The sequence below is a fragment of the Melanotaenia boesemani genome, chromosome 5 (genome assembly GCF_017639745.1).
Source record: "Melanotaenia boesemani isolate fMelBoe1 chromosome 5, fMelBoe1.pri, whole genome shotgun sequence".
Taxonomy (NCBI): Eukaryota; Metazoa; Chordata; class Actinopteri; order Atheriniformes; family Melanotaeniidae; genus Melanotaenia; species Melanotaenia boesemani.
The window spans coordinates 36,628,587-36,652,237 of NC_055686.1; the positions used below are offsets into that span (position 1 = coordinate 36,628,587).

General features: G+C 39.7%; 2 protein-coding genes across 6 annotated transcripts in view; one reads left to right on the top strand and one right to left on the bottom strand.

The window, feature by feature from the left end:
- Window positions 1-13,149, top strand: part of usp12b (ubiquitin specific peptidase 12b) — a 33,947-nt gene extending 20,798 nt beyond the window's left edge. The window contains exons 8-10 of the mRNA XM_041986592.1: window positions 2,607-2,804; window positions 3,969-4,047; window positions 12,580-13,149. Of these exons, the coding sequence (XP_041842526.1) occupies window positions 2,607-2,804; window positions 3,969-4,047; window positions 12,580-12,681 (379 nt within the window). The 3' untranslated portion in view covers window positions 12,682-13,149. The remainder of the gene's footprint in view (window positions 1-2,606; window positions 2,805-3,968; window positions 4,048-12,579) is intronic.
- A 7,109-nt stretch (window positions 13,150-20,258) lies between these two features.
- arhgap36 (Rho GTPase activating protein 36) overlaps window positions 20,259-23,651 on the bottom strand; it is a 116,481-nt gene continuing 113,088 nt past the window's right edge. For 3 of the 5 annotated variants that reach the window (XM_041986588.1, XM_041986590.1, XM_041986589.1), the window contains exons 12-13: window positions 22,780-23,090; window positions 20,259-20,571 (exon numbers count right to left, since the gene is read on the bottom strand). In XM_041986588.1, coding sequence (XP_041842522.1) covers window positions 20,494-20,571; window positions 22,780-23,090 — 389 coding nt within the window. In that variant the 3' untranslated portion in view covers window positions 20,259-20,493. Of the gene's footprint in view, window positions 22,024-22,779; window positions 23,091-23,651 lie in introns of all 5 variants that reach the window. The other 2 variants (XR_006010562.1, XM_041986591.1) reach the window with 2 other exon arrangements.

Here is a 23,651-nt window from a genome sequence, read left to right on the forward strand (position 1 = left end):
AAAATGCAGATTAAGAGCTAGTTTTTACTGTAGAGAATCATCATGCAAGACCGTTGTGGAAGAGCTGAAGAAGCCTCTGTCTGAAGACCATTTGTCTGATCACTGTTTGTTATGTTCATCAACTTCTTCTTTGCACAGTCTGCCTTAATTCTTGGTGGTTTAGATTGAACAAGGTGTTCATTCCTCAGAAGTTTTGCTCCATATTGACATGAAGCATCACACAGTTGCTGCAGGTTTGTCGGCTGCATCCATGATGAGAATCTCCCGTTCCACCACATCCCAAAGCTGCTCTGTTGGATTGAGATGTGGTGAGTGTGGAGGCCGTTGGAGTCCCGTGAACTCATCGTCATGTTCAAGAAAGCAGTTGGAGATAGTGATGGTGTGATGTCCTGTGAATGTGTTGCGTCTTTTTGGCCAGTTGCTTTGCCAAAAGTTACTCGGAATCCCTTTTAACAGCTCATTTGACATCTGCTGGTTATTTGATGTGCAACAGTCCTGTGATATATTACTTGTGGGCTACATACCAGTGGAACTGTAAGCATAATGGTGTGTGTGTTATGTCAGATTCCCCTTATTAAGTATTGTAAAGTCAGATTAAATCTGTGCTGAAAGGGGAAATCGGTAAAGTATGAATATAAGATAGAATAAGATAATCCTTTACTAGTCCCACAGTGGGGAAATTTAGGTACTACAGCTGCAAAGGTGCAAAAACAGCATTACAGACATAAGAACAAAAAAGACTGTGTCAAAAAAAAGTATATAAAAACTATATAGAGGTCTATATAAAAAACATACAAAAAGAATTTACATTATTGCTTGTCTGTGTGTGTTATTAGTTTTCCGTTGTGGCTGTGTGGGCTACTGGGAGCAGTGCAGGTTGTAGAGTGACAGCATAGATCAATCCTGGTATAAAGCAATCATTGTATCAATTAACTATATCAATAAAGTTTTATTTGTATCTTGTGTATTAACTTTTGGGAGATACTATCATGTGAAAATGCTTCCAAACTGCCAGCGTCCTTTGTTTTTTTTGGTGGCTCCCCTTTTGAGACAGTGCTGTTGGTCAGTCTCGTGGACATGTTGATCCTCACACCTTGATCCATCACCTTGAATCACTGAGCGAGGGAATCGTGATATCAGAGGAGCGAGGCCACGTCTGTCTTGGGTAATGTGATATTCAGAAAAACAATCCGGGCCTTGACGCAGGCTTCATGTTGACACGCCCCTTTGCTCGGCGCAAGCTTTGGGGCTTCTGTCAAACATCACTAGTTAGAGATGTTTGAGCTTGTGACGTGGTGCATTATCCTGCTGGAAAGAGCCATCCGAAGAGGCTGTGTGGTCATAAAGGTGTGCAGTTTGGTTCTAAGTGGATACCAGATAGGTTAAGGTAATAAATTCCCTGCTTCAGATGGTAGTAAAAACTCTTCTACTCAAGTTTATTGTTTATTTCAGTATGTGTTTAAAGATGAGATGCCACATTTTCCATTTTTCTTTTTCCATCCACTGGTGAATTTTCAGATTTTGGGCAGCGTGTGGCTTTATTTGGTCTGAGATCTCTAAAGACACAAAGAACTTCTGTTCTTAAAATAAGCAGGAAGGTTTCAAGTTATCTACTCATAAAAAATGGTTAGCATCCGTGCAGTTTCTCTTGTTTCGTTTCAGACTGAACGTTGCTGCAGCTTCCATATGAAACTCTGTTTTAGTTGCTATCGCTTTTAAGGCCGCCCAGTCTTCTTTGTGGAAAGCAAAGCGACTGCAGGTTCTTTGTGTGAGCCAGGACTAAGGCAGATATTAGACAAATATGTTTCATGGAGGTGTTTGTAGAAAAGGAGAAAAACAAAGTGTCTGACAAAGTTTAGGAGGTGTTTCTTCTAGCAGACTGTAAAATGATGCTGTAAATCTCTTTTACAGTGTAGATTAGTCTTCATTTTTGTAGAGTTAATTTAGTTGTTTTTGTTTAAATTAAAACTATTTGCCTTTTGAGGATTTGTCCTCAGAAGTTTTTTTTCTGAGCGGACAAATAGTTAGCTTGTTCCGTTGGATAATAATACCTCTAAACCACATCCTCCATCTCTATAGCAACCAGTCTGGGCCTTCCTGTTATGTTTCTGAGAAATCATGCCTCTTATTATTTACTGCTCGGGGGTCTCGGTCTCTGGACTCTGGTCTGTCAGAGTTGCTCTTCCTGAACAGATCTGCTGCATCTTCAGCATTTTGTGGTTAACCAGTGGATAAAAAGTGTGTTTTGATATATAACACACACCATTTTTGAGGAGCTGATAAGTGCATCAAGTAGCATCCATTAGCTTGCATTAACACTTAGCCGAATGCTGCAGGAGCACACGTGGTTTGGTGGCGTTAGTGGTAACTGAAAACACGCTTTGTGTTTCTGTCAGGAGGCTGTGGTGTCATCATGGACAGCTTTCAGCTCTGAGTTTGTTTTCTGTATTTTTTGTGTCTCTGGTTTTGTTTTAAAGACATTTATCCTGATTTTCATCAGATTTCCTTTTCGCTTTGAGTCCAAACATGCAGTTTAGTGTTAGTTTTTTGTTTTTGTAAGAATCTATTAAGAAAAACAAAACAAATTTTCTTCATATTTTCCTCAGAATGAGGGTAAAGAAGCTGCCGATGATCCTTGCCCTCCACCTGAAGCGCTTTAAATACATGGACCAGCTGCACCGCTACACCAAACTGTCCTACCGAGTCGTCTTCCCCTTGGAGCTTCGCCTTTTCAACACGTCAGGCGACGCCACCAACCCCGACCGCATGTATGACCTGGTCGCTGTTGTCGTACACTGTGGCAGGTAGGTTTCTCCGCTTTAGTTAGTTAAATCTGCAGCATATATTCTGGTGTTATGTTTTCCAACTTTTCATGCAGCTTTTTACTTTTTCATCTCAAAGGAGCAGAAGGAATTAAGTAGCGTTAGCATCTGAAGTAAGATTAGCGAACGTCCCGTGGCCTGTTGTGTTTGAGAAGGTTGTTTTCTATGGAGAGCTGTAACCCTTAAAACTCTGGTAGATCATACATCTATGCTGCTAAGAGACTTCTATTTTGAAAAATTATGAAGCCACTTCCTGTCAAACTTTCAACCAATCAGATAGCTTAAATCAGGGGTGGCCAACGTCGGTCCTCGAGAGCCACAGTCCTGCAGGTTTTCCATTCATCCCTGCACCGACACACCTGACTCAAACTAATGAGTCATTGTGCAAATCCTCATAGGCTGTTGGATCCATTTCATTTGAGTCAGGTGTGTTGCCTAAAAATAAAATCTCCAATTTTTTATAACCAAATTCGATTTCCGATTTTAATCGATTTTTTTCCTTTTCTTTTACAAAACATAAATAAACTTATTAAAAACATTTATTTCTCCTTTCTGATGAATGCCAGCTAAAATAAAGCATATAATGTCATAGCTCTTCCACCATATAAACAGCTTCCTATCTTACATAGAAAATATGCGACACAATGCATTCGTGATCTCTTTCCATCTGGATCCTTATCGTACAGGATCCACTGCAGAAATAATTCCCCTGATGAAGGTTGTCTCTTAACCAGGGTTTGTGGGTTAAGTTGATTCTGCATCTCGTAGAAAGCAGCATTTCTCACTGCAGTTATACACACAGCTAAATCCAGGCGTGACTGAAGGGCCACTTCACTGAAAATCTGTCAGACAAACACCGTTCTGGTGTGGAGGGAGGGTGCAGTCTGCTGCTAACTAACTATGGAAAAAAATCCTGATTTTCATAAAATAAATCTCCAGAAATGGAAAATTAGATTTTAGTGAGGTGCTGCCTCACTACTGAAACATTTTCCATAATAAATCATATTTTGGAGTCTAGTTATTTTTATTTATTTTCTTTTTGAAACTGACCTTGCCTCAGTGTTTATACTCAAGTCGTTATTTAACCCAGAAATAAACTTCTGCCGTTTTCTTATCTCTTGTGTCTCCTTGTGTTTCTGCCCGCAGCGGTCCCAACCGTGGGCACTACATCACTATTGTCAAGAGCCACGGCTTCTGGCTGCTGTTTGATGACGACATCGTAGAGGTGAGAACATCTTTTCCCTCGCTTTCTGAGAACCACGTCCGGTTTAGAGAACATGTGGCTGTCCCTCAGTAGGAAGTGTAATCTCCCACCAACCGAAGGGTCGGTGGTTCGATTCCTGGCTTCCCCTGACTGACTGTGTTTGGGAAGTGTCCTTAATGTGCCCTTTGGGGTAAGAATGTTTACCCTGATGGCAACGTACCATTTACCAGCTGGGTTTAACAACTGCTTGTGTTAAAACTATTCATTATTATTTTCATGAATTAACATTTAAATAAAAGCTATTGTGTAATAATTAAAACATAAGTTATTAATGTATTAATTATATTTATTTGAATTATTTTTGTTTAGTTATTCTGTATATTCCTATTTTCCTACTTTAATATATTATTATTATTATTATTATTATTAACTGAGCCATTAAAAGTTATAATAAATTAAAGGTATTAAACTGTGTGGGACCATTAATAGTTACATATCTCAGAACTAAAGGTTTTGGTTTAATTCCTTCTGTAAAAGATGGTTTTAATAATTATTTACAATTAATCAGTTTATGTAGTTTAATAATATAGATAATAATTTTATAAACTTTATTTATTGGTCTTTATTCATTAAAATAAAATCCTGACAGAAAAGTTTCACCATAATTAATAGTAACAGTGATTTAAAAACTACTAAATAAATAAATGCATAGTAGGGAATAGAGCAAGCTTCTAAGAAAAAAAATTGAAATGTGAAAGAGTGGAACAAAGACGTAAAATATTTTCATAAATTAAACTGAATCTTTTTAATGAAGTGAGGTTTAAAAGATCAGGTAAAAACGGTTAAGTCAGTGTCAACCTAGCCTCTAACAGTATGTTGTTTTATTCTGAAATAATGTAAATCCACCATCACCAGCCCAGTTTGGGCTTTTACTCCATAAGATACAATCCTCTCACCCTGACTGAGCAGACCTGTTCAGCAGGTGTCCGTCTGTCTGTCAGCACGCCGAAGCAACGAGAAGATAAACTCAGCTTCAGTGTTCAGCATAAATCCAGAGGAATGGAAGGAGGATGGATGTCTGTGCGGGCAGGAAATGAAATAAGATGAGAGGGGAAAGAAAACAAATGTCTGCTTTAAATTGGAAGCTAAAATCAGATCTGGAAAGAAAGTTATCTTTGGCTTTTTTTTCTGTCTCACGATCCCTCCAACCTGCTCAGATTTTCTTTTCCATGGTAACGTCAGTGATTTCTCAATGCAGCAGAGGCTTTTTTCCTGGAAAACCAAGATAATTTCTCAATCTCCAAGCAGGAAAAGACAGCCGACAACTGGGCTTGTTAAAGGCTTTTGTTAAAATCCAACACAAACATGCTGCATATTCTTTTTCTTTTTTTTTTTTTAAGAAGATAGTGATGATTTGATGAGTATAGTTACGAAAATTTGGCCTGGTCTCCATCTCAAACACAATCTCCATAAAGTAAATCGACAACAATGTCTGAAGCGGCCGAACGCTTTGCATCCTGCTGCTTTTTAGCTGAGGCCAAATAACCTTCCAGCTTATTATTTTTCCCTCTTCATGCCAGTAAGAGAAGCATGCCACAGCATCACACTGTCAGTGGTTAACGAGCCATGCAGCCGGGATGATGAAAGGTTTCAGGGTTGGTTGAAATCAATCTGTATTTTGAGACTGAGTTCTCTCGTGTCATTTTGTTGCTATATGTAGGTAGCCAGGCCAACTTTATTTATAGAAGCACTTTATAGACAAAAAGGTATGTTTGTCTCAGTGCGACGCTGTTGTCTGAGGAAAACTTCATTATTAGCCAGTTGATCCTACGGTGCAGCACTGTACTGTTCTTTAATGCTTTTAAACTAATTGCTTGGAGAGTTTCCTGTTCAAAAAAGAGAAAAAAAGTAAATTTCAACATAAATACATATTTATTATATTAAACTTTACATAGACTGTGTTTTGAATTGTATTTACTTGTACACCAGAGATATTTTTTTATCCTGAACAATTCGATTAATTTCGTATTTATATCACAAATTCACAAAAAGCAATTTTCTTTTTTTTTTTTTTTTTACAGACAGTCCCATTCAATACACAATCCAACAAAAACAAATCCATTATATGATCCACATCAGTCTGTTCAGCTCAGTTCAGTTTAGCTTTATTTGTATAACAACAATTCTCAAAATACAATCTGAAGGGACTGTAGTCCAATTATAATCCAATTAAATCCACAGTAAGCGCGTTTATAATAATTGTGTTTTTACAAACCAGTTCACAAAACCAGTTGGCCAACCAAAGAAACCAACCCATGGCATCAGTCTTTCTCTTTGATTCAGTCTCCCTAAAGGCTAAATAAAATCTACTTCTAGCAAAACATGGACAAATGTGACATTACCAATGCGCTAATGATGACTAATCAAAAACACAGATTTCAACTACCAAAGAAAGACAACAAACTATGTTCTGCTTTAAGCTTGACCAGGTAACGTTCAGGTAATGGTGGGTAATGAAGAGAGACCACAGTGTGTTGTTATGTTTCAAAGTATCAGCATCTGACCGTATGAAGCCAAACAAGTTACAACACTTCTCATCCTGAACTCAAAGACCTTTTGTTTACTCTAGAAATAAACTACTCAACTGTCATATAGCAGAGTTGTTTTACTAAAGCAGCGTCTGTCTCATTGCAAGCTCAACTCACCTGAAGCAGTTTGCAGGGTTTCCTGGTTTAAAAGCCTCACGCTGTAGCAGAGCAGCTGTTCCTTCTGTTCCTTCTGCCACTGACGTAAACTATAGTTAACAAAGTAGCAGCCAAATAACTAAAGACTATTTTGAGGCACGTTTCTTTGTATGTTTCTTTGTAAGCATCGGGGTGCCTGTAGTAGTGGGGTTAAGGGGGCCCTGCAGAAAACATTTGGGAACCACTGATATAAGGCAGTTCATAAAAATAACTGCCTAGCTAAGGACAATACCAAATTGCATCAAATCTTCTCTTCGATTCAGTCCCCCCATCTTGACCATGCATGGGGTGGTGGGCGACACAGTGGCCGCCATCTTAAAACCACTTATGTTACGTGAGGCTTTTGAACAGTTTATTTCATATGCATGTGAAAATTACAACAGCAGTTCATTGTGAAATTTAGCCAATTTCATATTTAGTATTGGAGTTAATAGTGTAAATTATGTTCTAAAACATATAAAACCTCCCAAACCAGGTATTACTCCAGTTCAGTGTTCTGGTTTGTCTGGATTAACCATCAGAAACATTCTGTGCCACCTCAGTGCAGAGGGAGCAGCAGAGCCGAAATCACAGCAGACGGGTGTTTAAAACGCATCCCACCACCAGCACACAGTATTTTTCCACTACATGGGAAGGAGGCCCGCTCAGACATCTGGTCGGGAAGATTCTGCTGAATTTGCAGAGCTGAAACACAAACTTATCATTTTAATGGTTTGTGGAGATTTACTCTGCATCTCTGCCTCACTGCTTTTTATTCTGGCTAGAAATGAAGATTCTAGCTTGACTTTGAAACACAGCTATCTGGGTATTTTTCCACATGAAATTGAAACAACTTTAGATTTCTAAAGCTGCAGCTTCCTTTCTTTTACTACCATGTCAAGGGTCTACTTTTTTTTTTTTTAGCTTGTTTTCAGCCTAAATGGCTCCTTTGTTAAAGCAGAAAACCTCAACACCAAATAAGAAACAGTTGAAGTTTCATATCTGCCTCTTTGGAAAGAAAATATGTGTATGACCTAAGTAGTTAACTATGGTTTGAACAGGACTGACCCCAAATTATTTTCCATGTTATCCTAAGTGTGATTGTGTAAGGTTTTGAGAAACCAATGCATGTTTGTTTCAGAGAGGCTCTGTGAAGGGATTCAGTATTATCTACAGAGTTATATTACATAATAAAAGGAATTAAAGGACTCGTAGATGGTGGTAAACTCCAGGCAGAAAATTGTTCCAAAATTCTCCAGAACATGTGTTAAAGGGGCATTTCGGCACTTTTTAACTGGGGTTGTATAAAGTACTTATGAGTAGTGTCTTACCTTCAGTCAGCAGTCAGATAGCTCTCAGATTGGAGAATCAGAAATACATTCGATGGCCAAGTTAATGAACCAGCTACTCCAAATGGGACCAAATATGGTTGAATTTTTGTCATCTAACATGTCTTAAAGGTCAACTATTTCATGGTGGTTCAAGAGAACATTGTACTTTCAGTTAGAAATCTTTTCCATTTCTTTATACAGCACATTTAAAATATAAGTTGACCAACGTGCTTCACAGTAAAACCTGCCTATACAAATAATCACAAATAAAAATTACAAGCTGAAGGGCAGGTAGAGAGGTGTGTTTTCAGTCTATACCTAAACTGTCCTGAAGACTGAAAGGATCTGACAGACAGAGGGAGGCTGGTCCACAGTCTGGGTGCTACCAGAGAAGGCTCTGTAACCTCTGGTTTTTAGCTTGGCCTTAGGGACACCCAACCAGGGTGGAGTGTAGCGCTGCAACAACTCACTGAAATAAGAAAGCCCATAGAGTGCAAACACTTAAAACCATCAAGACAAGCTTAAATTTCACACCAAGCACACAGGGAGCCAGTGTAAGGTTCACAAAACTGGGGTGATGTGCTCACGCCTTTTTGTTTTAGTCAGTAGGCAGGCTGCAGTCTTTTGTACGCTCTTTAGGCGCTGCAGGGAGCCCTGTAACCCAACATACAAGGCATTGCAATAATCCAAATGTGATGTTAAAAATGTGCGGATTGCTCTTTGAAAATCTGCCCGAGGAAGGTAGGATTTAATTTTTGCAAGTCTTCAGCTAAAAGACATTGGCCTTGATGACAGTGCTGATGTGTTTGTCAAATTTAAACAAATGATCAAGCATGATCCCCTGGACGAGAGTGACAACAGACAAACAGGATGGATGACACTGTCATGTCCATGCAGGGGGTTACTTTGTCAGGTTCAAACGTTAGCACTCAGCTATGCCTGTACATCTTAAAACATGAATTTTATACCACATCACTTTTGCATGAGACAGTTTGTCTCAGAAGTTAGACCTCGTTTTCCCAATAGAAGAATATTTTTGGTGCAGATGCATGGGCTCAGTTTATCCAGCAGCTAACCTGCTGAATCTGGAAGGTGCTGTTTCAGACCTGTTGGATGGCTTCCTGACGTATGTAAGTGTTTGCTGTGTTATCCAGCTTGGTAGATTTGTCTCGAGACTTGGCTAATATTTAAACCCCCTTACCAACATTAACAAAAAAAGGCAACTGGACCCTCTATTGGCGTTTAGCTACGTTTTAGTTGGCTGTAGCTACATTTAATGAGAAAAACTTGGTAACACTGAGTTTTTGTACTTACTGCATCAGACCACAGCTGCATCATTTCAGAGGGATGTTCATATTCATCCTGAAATAATCTTTGATTGTTTTGGCTTTTGGCAAGCCTGAAATTTTTTCTATTTTTGCTTTGTACCATCTCAATTTATTCTTCCCCAGTAGTACATATGTACTTATAATTACATTTCACTAAATCTCACTTAACTGTGACTCCAAAAGTATTCAAATACCGTATATTACCAAATAGTAGCCCGGGCGTTTATTTCACAAAATCGATTTGGAGACCGGGCGTTTAAAAGAAGCAGGCGGTTATTTGCACAAGGCTCTTACCGGTATTTATTTTTGTACCAGCCTGCACCAGGCCATTATTTGGTTACAATGGTTACTGTCCAGTATTTTTTGTACAAAAAAAATTAAATGTAAAAGCTATTGTAAACATATCAATATTGTATCAATAAACAAGAAATCAACATGAGGTAGGCTATCAAAAGACAGGAGATCAACAAGGCCTCAACATGGCAGTAGTGCAACAATTGTCAAATAGAATAGCAATACTAAAAATAAATACACTTTTTAAATAAAGCAGCAAATAAAATTATGGTACCAAGTACTCAGGTAAAAACCCACCATCAAAACAGAACAATAATACTTGCACTTAAATAAAATAAAGGCTACAGTACTCCAAGTTTTAAATAAAGCAGCATACAGCTAAAAATAAAATTATGGTACCAAGTACTCTATAAAACCATCAAAACAATAATACTGCAGCAAACACAACCCCAAATGCAACTCAACCCCACTCATCATCATTCGCCTCCTCCCCTTCCTCCTCTTCCTCTTCCTCCTCTCCCTCACCCCCCTCATCATCATCATCATCCTCCTCTTCAATCACAAGTTCATTGAGGAACTGCTGTTCCTCATCACTCTCCTCCTCTTCCTGAACCACAGCAGCAGCCTGCTGTCTAGCCCTCAACAGCATCTCTCTGCCTGCCTGACATGGCTGTCCCTCCTTGAGGCAGTGAATGAGCTGGTCCTCACTCCCATCAGCTGCCACCGTCAGCCCACACACCTTGGAGGATACCAAAAAGCAACAATCAGCTAAGCTACTGTTTGCAACACACAGACACGCACGCACGCGCACACACACACACACACACACACACACACACACACACACACACACACAGCCTACCTTGAATGAGTTGATCAGAGTGTCCCGATCCAGTGCATCCCATGCTCCCAGGACCCAGTCGACCAGGAGGCGGCGAGAAGGGGCTCTCAGGTTCCCTGACTTGGTGTAGGTCTTGTCTTTATCACCAGCCATCCAGTTATCATAGTAGTCACGGAGCTGCGCTTTGAAAGGGCCATTCCACACAACATCTGGGGCCTGCAGGTACTTTGTGCAACCTCCAGGTATAACAGCCATTGTAAGGTTGTAGCCCCTTTTGAGCTCTGCCTTCGTGGCCTCGCTGATATGGCATCGGTACGAGTCCCACGCTAGTAGCCTCGGTCCGAAGTGGAATTTCCCCACTGCCCTCTGGAGCCAATCCTTTGTCAGGTCGTCATTAAACCAGCCATTCTTGGAGGAAGCTATGATCACACCGGGGATGCTCTGCATAGCCTTTACATCACGGACAGCACCTTTAAACACAATGTAAGGCTTTAGCTTTGTCCCGTCTGCTTTGGCTGCAAGAGCCACCGTGACGCGTGCCTTCTCGTGGCCGGTTGTTTTGAGGCAAATGGAGCGGGCGCCCCTCTCACTGACCGTACTGGAACCAACCATGTCAAACCAGACGGCTGTTTCATCCATGGCGATAATATTCTTGGGCTGGATTTTCTTGGCCTCTATCTGTTTAGTAGAGAAAACGAGGAAGTTGACAATCTTCTCGACGGGAGCGTCCTTCTGTGCAACAGTTGTTCTCCTCCTGAGGGAAAAGTTGTTCCGACGCAGGAATCGATTAAGCCAGCCGCTCGTTGCACCAAACACCACCCCGTCGTCTCTCTTGTCACTCACGGTAGCATACATCTCCTTCGCCTTAATGCGGATCATTTTGCGGGACACGCGGTGGTTCTGTCCACGAACATGATGTATCCACTGACACAAATTAGCATCAAGCTCCTCGCTCACTTTCTTCCTACCTCCACCAGATAAGCGAGCCCGTTTTCCATCGATTGCCGACTGAGATAGTAGTTCTCCTTTTTTTTGCTTCCATTCTCGTACACGTTTTGGGTCAACGTTAAACTGCCTGGCCGCTGCCAAACCAGAATTCTGCTCCGCATACTTCACAACGGCTAGCTTGAACTTTACGTCAAACTTTCTGTTCTTCTTCCCCCGTAAATTATTCCCGTCCATGAGTTGTGGCGTACCGGTATCATGTTCATTCAACTCACTGCTGTTGCTTGCCATGTTAAAACTTTTCCTCTGGGTTTGTTGTTGTTGAGTGAGTGAGTCTCTGGACTCCGCGTGTGTGCTGTTTCCGTAATTACCAGAATTACTGCACCTTTGCTTTTCCTAGTAGCTTATAAATTGGGCTTAATGAAATCAATATTATATTAATCTAAATTATCCAAATAACAGCCGGTCGGCGGCTATTTGGACATAGGCGGTTATTCGGAAGAGGCGGTTAATTCACAAAATGGGGTCAGACCCTGGGCGGCTATTAGGACATGGGCGGTTATTTGCCCAAGGGCGTTTATTTGGTAATATACGGTAAACCACGTGGTTGCAGAGATATACTTATTTTATTATGCGGTTGCAATTTCTCATTTAAAAATAAACCACGTGGTTGGCTTAAAGAACTGAGAACATATAATTTAATCCCCATTTTCACCAAGGGGTCCAGCTTGGGGTGGGTTTGGTGTGTTAAACCCTGATCTCTGCTGCGTTTCCACATTCAACTGCACCCTTACCTGGTAGGTGGGGTATAAGCCGGACAACAATAAATGCAGGATGATGTCTTACCGGCACAACACCTTCCTTGAGTTATATTGAAGAAGAACGTGACACAGAAACAAAGGAAGAGAATAATGGACATCCATCAGTTTGTGTTATTTCCAAAAAAACCCACAATATATTTTTAACGTGACACTTTCTGCCAGCTCACTCAGCAAATAACCAAAATGTTGCTCTGATCTTCAACAGTGAACACTAGAGAATGATATGAAACCCTTGATTTGTCTAAGTCCAACTTTGTTCTTCTCTTGTAGAAAATCGATGCACAGGCGATCGAGGAGTTCTACGGTCTGACGTCAGACATTTCCAAGAACTCTGAGTCAGGATACATCCTGTTCTACCAGTCCAGAGACTGAACCAGCCAATGGGAAATCCCTGACAGATTGCCCAATCAACGGAGGGGGAGGGGCTTATGGCAGCCACCGACTCCACCCAGTCCGCTCACATAAGTATCCAGGCTTTATTTCCTGTAGGCGGAGCTTTGCACTGGAGCGCCACTGGGACGGGTTGAGACGAGTGCAGGTTTGCATGCCAGCCTCCTGGATTCCAAATCCTCTGAATCCACACTGCGACAGGCACCTTGATATATAAAATAACCAATTCTTCAACACTTGCTTTGCACTGTGGCATCAGCAGGGAGGACTGTACTGCCAATCCAAGAGGCTGCCATCATCGTGTGTGTGATGGAAAAAGCAGCCGGCGGCTGACGAAGAAGCACGAGACACTTGTGTCATGATGGCAGGCCTTGTTTTCATGGCTGCCAATGGTGTCAACACAGTTTTCTTCATCGATATATATATGTATATATATATATAGGTGTGTATATATATGTATATATATATATATGTAAACATATGTATATATATGTATGTGTGTATATATATATATATATATATATATATATATATATATATATATATATATATATACATATATACACATATATTTTACCACGTAAACTTGGCTTTTTCCACAGTGGTTGTAAAGCTTTTCTTGGCTTTGCATATGAAAAATTCAGATAGTGGAGAAGCTAACGTCTGACAGCTTTGTAAGACGTCCCATTCATCACCGCTAAACCACTGACATCACCTTTATTTAACGATTGACGGTTTGAATGTGTACACTTAGCACAACGTGGTGATGTAGTTTGCAGTGTTTTTACATCATGATGTGGTGCTACTAACATGGTGTTGAAGGTAGAGTGTGAAATGAAAACCAGCCACCAGAAGGGGTTATTGAGTCAGATTAAACCAAATCGACTAATGAGCACAGCCAGTTATTTTCTGTTTTTATTTAAAGATAATATTAAAAATCTAAGTAAAGTAAACTGACCAAAATGAAGCTTTTGCAGTATCTATGTTTTAACCTTTGAGTGTTTTCATTAGCAAATTTATTTTATGATCATATTTTACCATAATGAGCAGGAGCATCAAATCTCTGAACATTAAACGTGTTGCTTTTAAAAGATAGCGAGCCCTAGATCTACTACCTGCAGAAACTACCCGGTGAAGTTAAAGAGTTTGAGAAAGCTGGTTAGGTTTGTGTTGTGAGCCATTTTTTGTGCCACAGTGGAAACGACATAAGCCATTTTTATTTCCACATAGGCTTTTGGTGGTTTTGACAACAAATTTATCTGACTCTTTTAAAATGCCAGATCATGCATGTTTGTATCTTTCGTTCTTTTTCAGGGATCAAAGAGACCAAATTCTTTGCATTTCTGTTATGTCACACTACATTTATGCAGGCCAGCTGACAGTCTTGGGGCAGGAAAAAATTATATATACATGTGTATATATATATATACACATGTGTATATATATACATGTATATATGTATATGCCCGAGCCACCTCATCTGGCTCCTCTCGATGTGGAGGAGCAGCGGCTCTACTCTGAGCCCCTTTCCAGATCACCGAGCTTACGATGTAGATCGACAAAAAAAAAAAAATCCTTTGGGTATCCGAGTGTGGGGAATTCAATGAATTAGCTAATTTTGTCCTGGGTCACATCTGTACTGGTCAGCAATGGCCACTCTTTAGTTGGCTAACTAGCAGTACCCACTCACTTATTAAATTAATTAATTTTATCTGGCTATACCTTGTCTACTGATTTAGCTAACCTAGCTTGGTAATGTTCTAGCTGCCATTGGCTGGCATTTGCTTATTGGCAACTACTGCACATTTATCAGCTTTTAGCCACTGTTGTCCTTGGCTAACTTCCTGTAGTTGGCGTAAGCTTCTGATTTCATTGGCTCTTGACTGCTCATTCAAATTAGCCTCACTACACAGAATACTTTCACATAATTATGATTGGTCTCTTTAAGTAGTTCCGACACACAGATTATCAGTCATCAGTAACAATGATGAAAAACTCGTGAGAAAAGTGCAGAATAAGTTGAGAATAGTGGAGTTGTTTAGAAACCCAAAATAAGCGTCCATGTCTGTTGTTGTCAGCTGTCCAAGACAGCAGATAATGAAATCTTCATATTCTAAAGTCACATGACCCAAAACACTCCATTGCTTTTGCTTTAAGAATGTAGCTGATTCATTTTCAACTCTTTAGCTCTATTTTTGTTAAGCACTCAAACAAACCAGAAGTTTTTTTTTCTTTGTTTATTTAAGTGTTTTATGTTACCAAGCTGACAAACCTCTAACAAGTTCCCCTTCAACACTCCTTTATAGCACAGCTGCATATGAAACGATGGCGGCTGCTTAATTTGTTAAAAAAAAAAAAACACCTTTTAATGTTTTGAGTTGTAAGCACTTAAACATTACATAATGTTGTTTTTTATTTTATCTTTCAAAACCTTTTACAGGCATCATCGTAGAGCGCAGTCCCCATCCAGACCGGATGTGGCTGCTCTGCCAGTACTTAGGTGTGTTTAAGTTCACTGGCTCAAAGTTTTTAAATCACTTCCCAAATCTTCATCTTGGAAAAATCCAAAACTATTTCCTCTCCATGTCTGCGCTGCTCTTAAACTAACTTCAGTAATCTGCATTAAAAAAATGTGCTGTTTAATGTTTTTTGGGGGTTTTGTTTCACTTTATTTCAACAGGTTTACAATTTCACAGACATCAGGAAAAAAAAAAAACAATTCATGGTTGCAGAGATATTGAAACTGAATCTGTGGACCCGCTTCCATATTTACCAAATGATGTTTATATTTTAAGCTTTTTACATGAATTGTACTTAAACTACAAAAGGACACAAATGCACAGAAGCACATTGTTTTGGAAAGATTGAGTTCAGAGCTGAGTGTTCATCTTTCTTTAAATAAAGTCCATTAAACTCCACTTTTTTTTAAATACACGGTTTCTGTGTAAACTGCTCTGGATATCTGCAAATATATTTTGGTTGAATTATGGGAAATTGATGTGTATATAAATGCAGATGTTATTATTTGAATATAAGTAGGTGCTTGTTTGAAATAATCAGCGGGCATTATGTTTCAGGTATACCTTTATTCTGCTCGTGTACTCGGAACCTCCCGGTGCTCGAAGAGCTGCACAGCTCTGGTAGAAAATGACTGGTCACAGAAAGCTGACTCATTAAGATCTACTTGCACTGATGAAGATGAGAAGTTCTCTCATATGAAGCATTTGAATCTGTTCTGGAAGCAGCCGATCAGAAACTTTCCAGTGTTGATTGTTAGAGGGAAAAAAATCTGCTCTGGAGTACATAAAGGATTTTGGAAAACTTGAACAGTTTGTGTTTCTGTCTCTGGTTAAATCTGAGTAAATGCTGATGAGGCTACGGGTTTAATACACATTTTAACTTGTTTTTATATAGATTTCAGCGCCTCCATCTGGGCTACACTTGAAACGTTTAACCAGTTTGTCAGCTGCTCATCCAGGTTCTCTGCCCTGCCTCATCCAGGAATATCCATAATCCACTGATCAGTCAGAGGCTTCTTCAGGTTCACAGCAAGACAAAGGAAAGTACAGGAGGTCATTTCCTGCCAGTAGCATCAACCTAATGAACAAGACTTTAAATTATCTCTAATCTGGACAAAACCTGTTAGGGGACTGTAATTTCTCTCTGGGGAAGCAGTTTTCTTTAATAGGCTGTCTCATAATGTCGACTGTGATAATGTAGTATTTTTAAATCTGGACCCTGTTTCTGCTCTTTTGATTTGGGACTAATAAATAGTCCAAAAATGAATAAATAAAAAGTTTGGATTAACTTCTAAATAAGGTTAGAATGGCTGTATTGGCACAGTTGAAGCAGCTGCAGTGTTCATGTTTTTGTTTTTTACCGTTATCCATCCATGATGCTGTGTTTTACAGAAGGTCTTGCAGCTCTGGGAACAGTATCTTTATGCATAAAAAGGAGCCTGTGGAGAACCAGCAGTAGCCGTCCTATCTAACGTGTTCCTGCAAACATGCTGACTGCAGGGAAACGACACCATTTCTCAACGTCCCGGTCATTGAACATAACTGGTGCCCCGATTTATCAGTAAACAAACACAATGTAAACATTTGTGGGCTTTTTGCTTCTGTGCAGTCTGGAACTAATAAGTAAGAGAAGACAGGTTTTCTCTAAGGTGAAGGCAGAAAAAACCTGCCTGAACAGTTCAGTTTTCACACTTTTGAGGAGTAAATTCAGAATTCTGAACGCCACACCGAAGGTTAATTTGTAGCTTCACTGCGTTTTATGAGGACTTGCTTAAAATTTTTCTTCCTGTGAACTAGTAAGCGCCGTCTTGTTCTCCCTGTGATGGGATCATACGCTGATATTTGTAAAATATGTGGAGGAAAATTTATCTTCATTAACATGACCGAGCATCAGTATGGTTCCCAAAACCTCTAAACTTGCTTCCAGTTTTAATCCACAAAAAGATTTACTGCAGAAATGGAGATTAATTGGGACTAAAAATGAATAAATGTTCTCCCCGTGTATGCGTGGGTTCTCTCCGGGTTCTCCGGCTTCCTCCCACCGTCCAAAGACATGCATGTTAGGCTAACTGATGACTCTAATTCTCCCTAGGAGTGTGTGTGTGTGTGAATGGTTGGTTGTCCCCTATGTGTGGCCCTGTGATCAACTGGTGATCTGTCCAGGTGTCTCACCTGCCTCTCACCAGTTAATGCTTTGATAGGCTCCAGCTTACCCACAACCCATAATGGACTAAGTGGTACAGAGAATGAATGAATTAAATGAAGAAAATAATATATTAATCTTTGAATCTAATTACCAGAGTTTCATTTATGTCTGAATCTAAATAATAATACAATATAAATTAAAATTAGTCCAAATTATAATCTGATTAGGAGAAAAGATTGATAAGATTATGAGCTCAACACTTGTGTAACATGCAGGCCTTGTTTGGTAAACACATGTCAGTAACTTGGCCTCAGATTTGCTGCAGTCTCTTTAATTTTGTGTTTATGGTAATAATTTATCTCATTTAAATGTTTGAAACAGCCGTGTCTCTAGTCACTGACTGATTGCTCTTCCAATATTATCAAGTACACTGAATCAGTTTGTTTTAGACACTTTTTCAGGTGTACATAGTTGTTTTCTAGTGACAACTCGCCTCCCGTAAGATCTTGTGACAAACATACTTCATGTTGCTTGTTTTTCTGTGTTGAAACAAGCACTTTCATTTTGTGGCTCACATTGAAGCCGAGATGTTCAGTTTTCTCTCTCAAAATTGGCCAGTTTTCAAATACTGTAGTTTTGTTGCTGTTAATCGTGTAAACTCTGAAAAGAGGGGGAAAGATTTGTCCTGATATGTCTCACAGCACTATTTACTTTACTTGCTCCACCTTGCTAGAACCCGGTTAGAGATTTTGCTCCATATTGACATGATAGCATCACAACCAGGAAACCTTCAGTCACTTAAAGCCCCAGTGTGTAAGATTTACTCCCATCTAGTGGTGCGCTAATGTGATGGAAGTAAGCGAGTAGTGCTACACTGGAAACTCTCCGTTTAACTGTGTTATTACAACTACGGAAGCCGTGGAGAGTCATAAATGTGAAAATGTCAACATCTCCCAGAAGTTCATGTATCCCGTCGGGTGATGAGGTACAGAACTGTTTTTTTTATGCCAATAAGTTACAAGCATGCCCTCCATGTGTTTGGTACTGAGCTAATGCTAATAGATAATGTTATCGTGTGAAACCTTTTGTCCGGACTTGCAGACACAGAGACACACACATCTGATGAAGTGGACCTGTCGGCGCTACAAAGAAGATCCCGCGCTGTAACATTACTCTGTGTTTAATTAAATGTATTTCAGCTGATTAATCAAGGGAGGTGGGCGACGTATTGATTCTAAATAATTATTTTCTGATATATATTTTTTTACATTAGAATGCTTGCGGTTCTAGTGATTAAATCACGACGAGAAACTAGTATTACTTTGATCTATTTTATCTGACTAGATGAACAACTACCCTCACCCCCACTGACAAACCAGCTGAAACAAATTATGAAACATGAGGGAAAGCTCTCAGAAAATATGTCTGAAAGAAACGTGCGGTCTCCTACTGGTATGACTTCTGTAGCTAACTAACAACGTTTATGTCATTTTTTATCGCAAGTAACAGTAAATAATCCGACTTAAACGGGAGGATGAAGTAGTTGTTGGACCACCCTGCCCTGTTTCTAACATAACGCCAAAATAAACTTCACTGTTAGATTGAATTAACTCACCCATCCAGCAGAAAGTCTGCAACCTCTGCGTCAGTTTTGAAGTCCCTCTCCATCAATTGCCTCCACCTGGTAAATGCTCCACTAATGTACACTCTCGTTTGCTTTGGGTTATTATTTATTTTTCTTTTCTTGGCTAATTTTTCCTCCGTCTCGCGGGGCAAAGAGTATGGATGTCATTCATTTCAGTGTAAACTGGCAAGCTGAGTGATCCACGGTATTCTTTGCTTGTTTACACCCCCCAGAAATAAGCAGGGAGTCGCAGGTAAAACGTGTAAGGCTAAAAACTTTGTCCCCTTTCGGCTACCGTATTCAAAGATGGCAAAGCAACATGGCAGCCTCCTTTTAGGTGCCCCACCACCTATGTATTTATAAACTCATTCTAAAAACGGGAACGCTTTCATTTGGATGCAGTTGTGATTGGACTTTGGTAACAAACGTATTTATGACAGCGATGCTTAATTTTTGCTAACAAAAAGCCAGATAAGCTACACACTGTACCTTTAAATTCCTTTCTTCCTCATTCTGGTGCTCAGTTTGAACTTTATCAGGTCATCTTGTCTACATGACTGAATGTATTGAATTGTTGCCAAGGGACTGCCTGATTAGATATTAGAGAAGTAAGCGTCTTTGAATCAAACTGTTGAGGTTGGATCGTTCTCTATATTAAACGGGTCCTGAGGTGATTTTTTTACCCTCTGTGGTTCCGTCTGATTGGAGCAGCCGGCTCTCTAGAGCTTACTAGAAGCTGAAGTCAAAAAGTGGAGCTGAAAAGCTTTCTGCCTGCGTGAGATCATCTTTCCCAGGAGGTTTTGTTTTTGTCTTCTGACTCACATGCCCGGTTTTCTGCCAAAAGCATGACCTTAACTCCGAGAAACCCTCAGAATGATTATTCAGTACATTGGTTTCTTTTCTTCTTGTTGACAGTCAACAATATGCAGCTACACAAAAGGCAGGTTGACATTTATTTCTCAGCTTAGCACACTTTAATGGGTTTTACAATGATACAGAAAAACAGCTTGTTTTCTCTGTGAATGAAAAAATGATAATTATGACACATTCACATGCTGAGGTGAAAGATAAACTGTTGAATTTCTGTTTGTGCAGAAGAAATTAGGATAGGATATCAAAAAAAAAAGAAGAAAGAAATCTGTACAAAAACAGGAAGATGTATTTACAGCATCTGTACACTTGCTAGTTGTTTGGCACTTCCAAACCTACGATGCTTGTTTGTACACCCGACGAAGAACAGCTGTAAAGTGGTAAATGTTGCCCTCTTGTGACAAAAGAAGCAGGACACAGAAAAAAACGTCTGCTTGTAAAATACTGAATATTCTCAATACAAAGACATGGAAGTCAACACCTTTTTTTTTTTTTTTTTTTGGCAAAGGTTAATTACACACATGTCAGCAAAATATTGTAAGATCTGAAGTTTATGTTTTCTCAGGCATCCATGTTTGTTTCCTTTCATTTTTTAAATATAATTGACCTGTCGAATGTGAATTTTGAGTTTGACATCAGCATGAAGGCTTGTTGCCGTGTAGAAGACCAGGATGAACGGTGACCTCGGCATGATAGAAACCAACACTGGACCTCTAAGAAGTGGAAAAAACAAACAAAAGAACAATACAAGAATCTGAAATGACAAGGACCAAAGCTAAAAGACAAATGTGACGTACAGGCATGTGAAGCAAGTACAAAATCTTCCAATTAGGTTTTATATTTTACTTTTATTACCCTGTTTTTTTTTTTTTTTTTATCAAAACTGAGCCATAACGCAGAGGCAGCAAGGAAAAACTCCCCTTCTTTCCAGTGTTTCTTCAGTTCATTGAGATTTGCTTTGTTTGCTTTTTCACCACAAAATGTTTCGGATCATTGTTGTCAGGCAGATGGCCTCTAGAATATTCTGGTATATAGAGGAATTAAGAGTCTCCATGTGGTTTTGTGGCTGCTAACAAGCACAAACACAGCTGGTTTGAGGTGTTTATGCTGAAATGTTGTGTTTGCTTTTCTCCAAACATGCTGCAGTGCATTATGACCAAGCTTCTCCACTTTATCTGTCCGAAGGAAATTGCTCCAGAAGCTTTGTAGTTTCTACAGATGTGCAGTGCTAATCAAAGGTTTGAACACATTTAACCCATTAAATCGAGTGTTTCCAGATTTTTGACTGTTAGTTTAAATCCATGCTGACGTGCTCTCTTCAGAGAGAAGAGCCTTCCTCCTGCAGCCCTTCCAAACAATCCGTACTTGTTAAGCCCTTTTTCTAATTGTACTTTAACATTTAACATGCTTACTGGGGCCTGGAGTATCTGACATGTTTTTACTCTCCTTGCAGCTTTTCTGATCATAACTGGGATTCCTGGGACATCCTAGGAAGATTGGAAGCTGCCTTGAATGTTTTCCACCTGTTAATCTTTCTCTTAGCTGGGAAATGAACTTATAACCTCAGTGATCAGATAATCAGATGTATTTGAACAGCAGCATGTGGCTGCTACCTGCTACTGGAATTAAAAGGGTAAGGGTGGACTTGGTTTTTCACACACTGCCTCTGCATTTGTCGAAAATTTGATGAAAATGATTATTGGCTGTTCTTCTTTTGAGGTTGTAGCTTTAAATGATTAAAAAACAATATGTTCTTATAAGTAAAAGATTAGAATTAAAAGAGGATATTTATGTTTTTGCTTTGTTTTACAGGACTGCAGGACTTCTCCTAGCTACTTCTGCAGGACAGTGCAGACATAATCTGGCTCAGTTTAATGACTGGTTCTGCCATTCTGTCATCACTTTTTAACGAACTATCACTCTTTAACTTTAAATCAAACACAGATTCCCCTTAAATAAAGTGATGCATTATTTATCAACCAAATCTAGTAAAAAGCAACATCTTCATTACTAATGATTATCTGCTGTGCAACCCAGGATTGAAGGTTCTTAAGAAAGCAGCCCTTGTTGCTTTGTTTCACACATTCTTTTGCACGTACTGAGGCTGTGGCAGAGGTTGACCGGGGCAGATGGAAGGTAGGTTAGAGAAAAAATAGTCACTATTTCTGGAAAGAAGAGCATAAAAACATAGAAAATGTGTATGAATTCATAATGCTTCGATTGATCTTTTTTGTTTTAAAGTGAGAGGCAGGAGCTCAACATGCAAATAAACGGGGCCTTCTCTAAACATTGTAAAAAAGAAAAAGTCAGGTTACACGTGTGTATTATGGATCTAGTTCAGACATATTTTCTTTTACATAACTTGTGTCTAGTTGGTCTTAAGTGTCACATGTTTTTCTTTCCATCTAGATCAACGACAGTGGGAAAAGCAAAATGCCTTAGTTGGGTAAAAGTTCTGCAACATCCTATAACATTTACATAATTTGCATTTTCACAAATAGAATAAAGGTTTCACAGATCAAAAACTGTGTTTTAATGAATCTAGATTCTGTGTAGGATATTTCAGTCCAGGTCTGAAGAGTCTAAGTGTAGTTTTTTTATCGGGACCTGGTCTGATGTGGTCTAGATGCCAAAAATTCAGTGGAATCACACTTCCATGTCAGAGTTAGCTCTGAAATGGAAGCTAACTTCAGTGTCTTTGAGTTTATGACACTTTACACATGATGTATTGCAGAGGAGCCAAAACCGTGGGAAATTCCAGCCTCCAATGGGATGATTTGGAAAGTCAGGAAGTAACTTGAGATTTTCCAAAACGCAAAGATAAATGGAACTCGACTTGTTTTGGAAAAAATCTGACCCTAAAGCAACATAATATGTGCACAGTTTTCCCTTCATACCCCTTTTCCAGCTGTTAATCATACCATCGTCTCTGAGCCGGACCCTTTCCCGGTGAAGAAGTCCCAGAAATTAGAGGCCGGTGATGGTTTGCTGTCCTCCTGCGGCACCTGCCTCACCCAGATGCTGCTCTCACTCAAGCCGCTCAGACTGGAGCAGCTTCCTCCGCTGCTCAGAGTGAAGGCTAGAGCCGAGCCCAGCGGCCCCCGGCGCTCCTGCTGGTCACCATCCTGACTGTGGAGCCTAGAAGTAGATGAGGACTGGGCCAGGCTGAGCAGGTTGTGGTGGGAGTGGAACTGACGCATGTGACGGATGGATTTGCCCGGGGGGACCTCACCTGGAGAATTAAGAACACGATCTGCATTTAGAAATAATTTATGTCACTGTTACAGCTACTTCAGGTTGCAATCTGTCACCACCAGATGGTGCTGTTGCCTCATTTATCATCCCTGCTGACTGTGTGCTTTAAAGATATTTACTACACATTAACAACTAACTTCTCCTATAATCAGTGTGTAACTTCTCTGTAGAAATCTCCAGGACAACCGCATATTTCCCCTAAAATAACCTGTAAAACATTTAAAGTTTTTCACCCTGACAGAATAAAAACCAAGTTTTAAGCTGGTTACTACAGTACTATGCTACAGTCCTGAACAATCCATTGTTTCTTAATATGGGCTAAAACAGGAGACTGATACAAAAATTTATTCACACAATTCTTCCAAATTTCCCATGACTGGGCCTTTAGCAGATACATGAGCGTTCATGGTGTTGAACCTCTACCAGCACATCCTAAAAACCCTCCAGAAGATTGCAAATTACTTTGCAGAATCAGTGAGTATCAGTATGAAGAAGGCAGTTTTGCTGGATTTGATGTTAAAGTCATTTAAAGGTAAGA